At 52.0% G+C, this 4,283-nt stretch overlaps 1 protein-coding gene across 1 annotated transcript; it reads right to left on the bottom strand.

Moving 5' to 3' along the window:
• Positions 1-1,505: 1,505 nt before the first annotated feature.
• On the bottom strand, positions 1,506-3,761 carry LOC8041332 (membrane metallo-endopeptidase-like 1). Its single transcript, XM_002414586.4, has one exon. The coding sequence runs from the start codon at positions 3,759-3,761 to the stop codon at positions 1,506-1,508; it is 2,256 nt and encodes a 751-aa protein (XP_002414631.4).
• Positions 3,762-4,283: the final 522 nt, after the last annotated feature.

Genomic DNA, 4,283 nt, shown 5'->3' with positions numbered 1-4,283 from the left:
AAATAAAGACAGGCTTTACATCTCTACAAGTGAAAGGTACGTGCTTGTTAGACCAGTTAATCGCTTAACGTTTACACCAGACGCCACTGTGTAGATGAAAAACTTGTCTTTATTCTCCTGTGGCCCGAAGCCCATACATTTCAGTGTCATCTTAACCGTGAATGGAGGCCTTTGACGTCATTTTTGTTGCGTGTGCTCGTGCACACCGACGGCTGCTGGCTCGTGGAAAGAACGTACGCCACTTATTACGGGCACTAAATTTGTTGGTTCAGTATCCCTAAGGGCTGTACGCAGACACGTCTGTCATCATGTCCACAGCGAACAACGTGTTTCTTGCATCATGTGTGAAGGCTGTACTTATACACCTTTACAAGCGGGATCCCGGCTTAACCTCGAACCGCGTGCCAAGGTGAGGCGGACCTACTCTCCAGCCAGGACGTTCGCTGGTTGTCGTACAATGTTGCCAAGCGTCTCTCGCCGAAGCGTACACCACTGAGCGCAGAAAGAAATTTTAAAAAAATAATTATAAAACGTATACGTATACACGTGTCGTCTTCGACAGCGAAATAGCAAGGACAATTAAATAAAATGCCTAAACCGGTAACAAATCGAAAATTTTCAAAAAGATCTAAAGTCTCAAGGCGCTCTCTTCAGAATGCGCCAAAAGTCGCATGGCCTTTGCATCAACGATGGCTGCGCTCGCGGCAGCTCTGGCTTCCACAACATGCAGGAACAGAGGCTGCGATCGTTTTAAAGTCAGCTCCAACCCTGAAAGATGCCCCGTCCTACAATATGTGATGCTACGATTCTGTGTGGGTACCGCCTCCTGCGTTCCGAGACAGTAAGTGTGCCGCTAACGTAAGCCATCGGCGATGCAGTAAACGGCACCATCTTGTCATCGCGCACCCCAGTGACGTGCCCCTGGCGCACCCCAGCATGGCGGAAACGGTACGGGGCGCCAGCATCGCTCAAAATGGCAGCACACAGGAGCCTTTCTTGCAAACGTGTATAGCAGTGCCACAGCTCGCAGCACGTGGAGAGAAAGCTTGCGCTGCAGAACAAAGGGACCCTGGGTTCAAGGAATGTAGTACCAGCGTGCGGTCGTGGATCTGTACTGCGTGCTGTACATTGAAGACACCAAGATAGCAGTCGTAGTGCACTGGACATTATTTCTAATATACAGCGGAAACTTCAGACGCCCAGTGTGGCTGCATGAGCAAATTAACGCTGTCTAGACAACCATGGAGCACAATTAGACCATATATACACGATAACAGATATCCCAGACTAACGCCGCTAAAGTAGAAACGAACACATAACTACAAATAACCGCCAGCTGCCTCCGCATCAGACATTAACAGTCAGATACAGCTCAATGACTTATTACGTTGACTAAAAAAGGCCAATATGGTTGGCAACAAAATAACATTTGAGGCCACACCATGAATCATTTACTCGGAATCGCTAGTTTATTCAGCGGTCTCATCTCAGTAACTCAACATTCACTAGAGGGTGCAGCGGTGGACGGGGTTCATAAAGGTGTTTGGCTTGCACAAGAAGGCATCTGCAAAGGGCCTGAAGTTCCTCAACGGACCATTCACCCTGTACCAGGCAGGACTGACGTGGCCTTCGTCTAGAACCCGATCGAGAAACGTGTCGTTGTTCACCTCGCAGAAATTTCGGGCGTATTCCACGAAGAACAGCTGCCGTGGCGTAAGGTTCTCCAACTTCGGCAACCGGTCGTTCTTCTTTGTCTGCTCAGCGTAGCGGAGGTAAGAGTCGTACGATGGCTCCAGAGTCATGAAATCCAGAAGGTTGGAGTAGAACGAGCTCCTTCCGATCCGCCGGCGTGAGTCCTTCCAGCGTATCTTTCTATACTGGCGACCCAAACAGTCCATCAGGGCGTGTAGCTTGGAGACGAACCGAGACGGTCGCTTTCCTGCCCCGTAGTTGTAAGCAAAGTGGTAGACCGCGTGGTACATGGTGTAGAAGACGCGTGGTCCAATGCGTGGCAGTTGAAACCGCTCGAGCGATGCATCGGGATCCTTCTTGAAGTCGAAGACTGGCAGCGGTATCTCCAGTTTTAAAAAAGGAGCTTCGAGACGAGCGTACGTGCTCAGCATGCCGCCTCTCCACCCGACCCACTTGTCTAAGTCTTTCTGTGCGAAGTCTCTGAAGCTGAACATTGTCGAGAGGGACATGTAACTCTCGATGACCCTCTTGCTGCCGGCCGCGGTCTCGTAGATGGAAACCAAACGACGGAACAATTCGTTGTGGGACGTGACAGCATCCGGCACAATCGGTTCCCAGTTGATGGCTGATAGGGACTCGACTAGGCTGTCCCTGAAGTCGACGTCGAAGCTGGTCTGAGAGTACAAGGTGTCGTTGAGTACTGTCTCCAATAGGTCGAGCAGAGGGTTGAAGGCCGCTTTACCACCGAGTTTGTTCGATGCAGCGTCCATGGTCATGTGCATTAGGAGGGCAGGTTCGTAAGCGTTCATCATTCGGACGCAAAAGCGACGGCGAGTTAGAGGGCGCGGGGAAGGGTATCCCGCGTAACGTGCGTACTTAATGGCCATCAATTCGCCCATGTCCAACTCGTTGTCCGCTGCTATCTCCACGAAGGTCCGAAAGGCAAGGTAGTTTAAAAAGCTGCCGTACTCGTTGCGCACCAGACCATCCTCGAGAGCATGGAGATACTTGAGAGAAGCGGTCTTGAGTGGTCTCTTTGAAAGGTCCGTCCCAAATGCTTGGGCCACAACCAACCTTATTCTCGCGGCCAGGTCCTTAAACTGGCTAGGTAGATCGATCAGTTCGTCTTGCAAGCCCAAGCCTGATTCAGATTGCCGCTCCATAGAAGACGACAGAAGCCGCTCCATCTTAAGAACGTTGCTTTGGATCGTCTGGTTGCGGTCTAGGATCTCCATGATGAATCCAGAAAGCGCATCGTCCAGGTACGCGTATTCTATGTCCAGTCCAAGTCGAAGAGGACCCATGAGCAAACTAGGTTCTCGGACTAGCACGTAGGACTGCTCCGGATTGTCGAAATTTCTCTCAACCGACAAGGCATAGTAAGGTTGAATTCCGAGACTCATCAGGTCTTTGATGATTGCGTCGAGCGTGTGCCCCTTCTTAAGCACAACGGGGAACGGATGAAGCCCGATCTTCTTCAGCGTGTCCAGCCAATACGTGTCGCCTTTCCGCGGGTACTCGCACCTCAAGAAGATGTCTCTCACGGCTTCGTATCCGGGGCGTCCCTTCTGGATGACGTCTGCGAGAAGCAGCTCGTACTGATCCAGCAACGCGTCGTCTACAGAAAACTTGGCGGCACCGAACGGAAGCTTGTGGCTGTTTTCCCAGCGTTTGCAAACGTAGGCATAGAAGTCGTCGCAGGGCTCTTGGTGGAATTCTAGCTGGCGGAACAGTAAGCCACCTTCGTTCTCGCAGGCCACAGTCCTGCAGACGTTGCTTTCCGGGTCGACGTTATGGTACGACTTCATTACAGCGGGTGCTCTGACCTCCGCCCGGTCGTCATCGTCGGGACCGACGCCATTGTCGGTGCCCGGTACGGCGAGGCCGAAGAGTCTCCAGGGCGTGAGGCCGACCAGGAGGGACACTACGGACACGAAGATGGCGCTTGCTGTGAGGAAGTAAAGCACCGTGGTGGCGTGGCTGGTGCGGCCGCCGGGCGCCACGCTTGCAGCGGTGCGGGCAGGCAGCCGCGTCGACTGCATCGGCAGTTCATCGGAGGACTCCGACATGGTTCGTTGGTGGTGGTGACCCGGAGCGGACCCCAAGGCCTGATCTCTGAGGGAATGTCCAACCGAAGAATGCGCCGATGGCCGGTGCTCCCCGTGGGCCTTTCGAACGCGCGTGGGCACCAGCCTACATTGACCATGCTGAAGCTCGTGGTCCACAGCTCACGCTCAGAACGAGCTTTGAGATTTTGAAACCAAAATTATAGCAAATCTGCGAGCTGGTTTAGGTTATTCAAAGAGAGGCTAAGCCAAATATTTCAGTGTCTATAATAAATGGCGCACAATCTTTCCACAAGCCAGCAACCGCCGGTGCGCGCAAGCACACACAACAAAATTGACGTTACAGTCCCTCATTCACGCTTACGATGACAGTGAGATGTGTGGGCTCTAGGGAAAAGGAGAATAAAAACAAGCTTTTCATCGCCACAGTGGGGTCTGGTATAAAAGGTAAGCAATTAATTGGTCTAATAAGCACGTAGCTTTCACTTGTGGAGAATAAAAGCCTGTTTTTATTCTCTTTTGTTC

This window comes from Ixodes scapularis, unplaced genomic scaffold (genome assembly GCF_016920785.2).
Source record: "Ixodes scapularis isolate PalLabHiFi unplaced genomic scaffold, ASM1692078v2 PGA_scaffold10__122_contigs__length_95168666, whole genome shotgun sequence".
NCBI lineage: Eukaryota > Metazoa > Arthropoda > Arachnida > Ixodida > Ixodidae > Ixodes > Ixodes scapularis.
Note: the sequence above shows the minus strand (reverse complement) of the source record. Positions and strands in the feature narration are given on the sequence as shown.

Bases quoted from the DNA above. Each gene is read 5' to 3' on its own strand.
- LOC8041332 (XM_002414586.4), bottom strand. From the start codon at position 3,761: ATGTCGGAGTCCTCCGATGAACTGCCGATGCAGTCGACGCGGCTGCCT.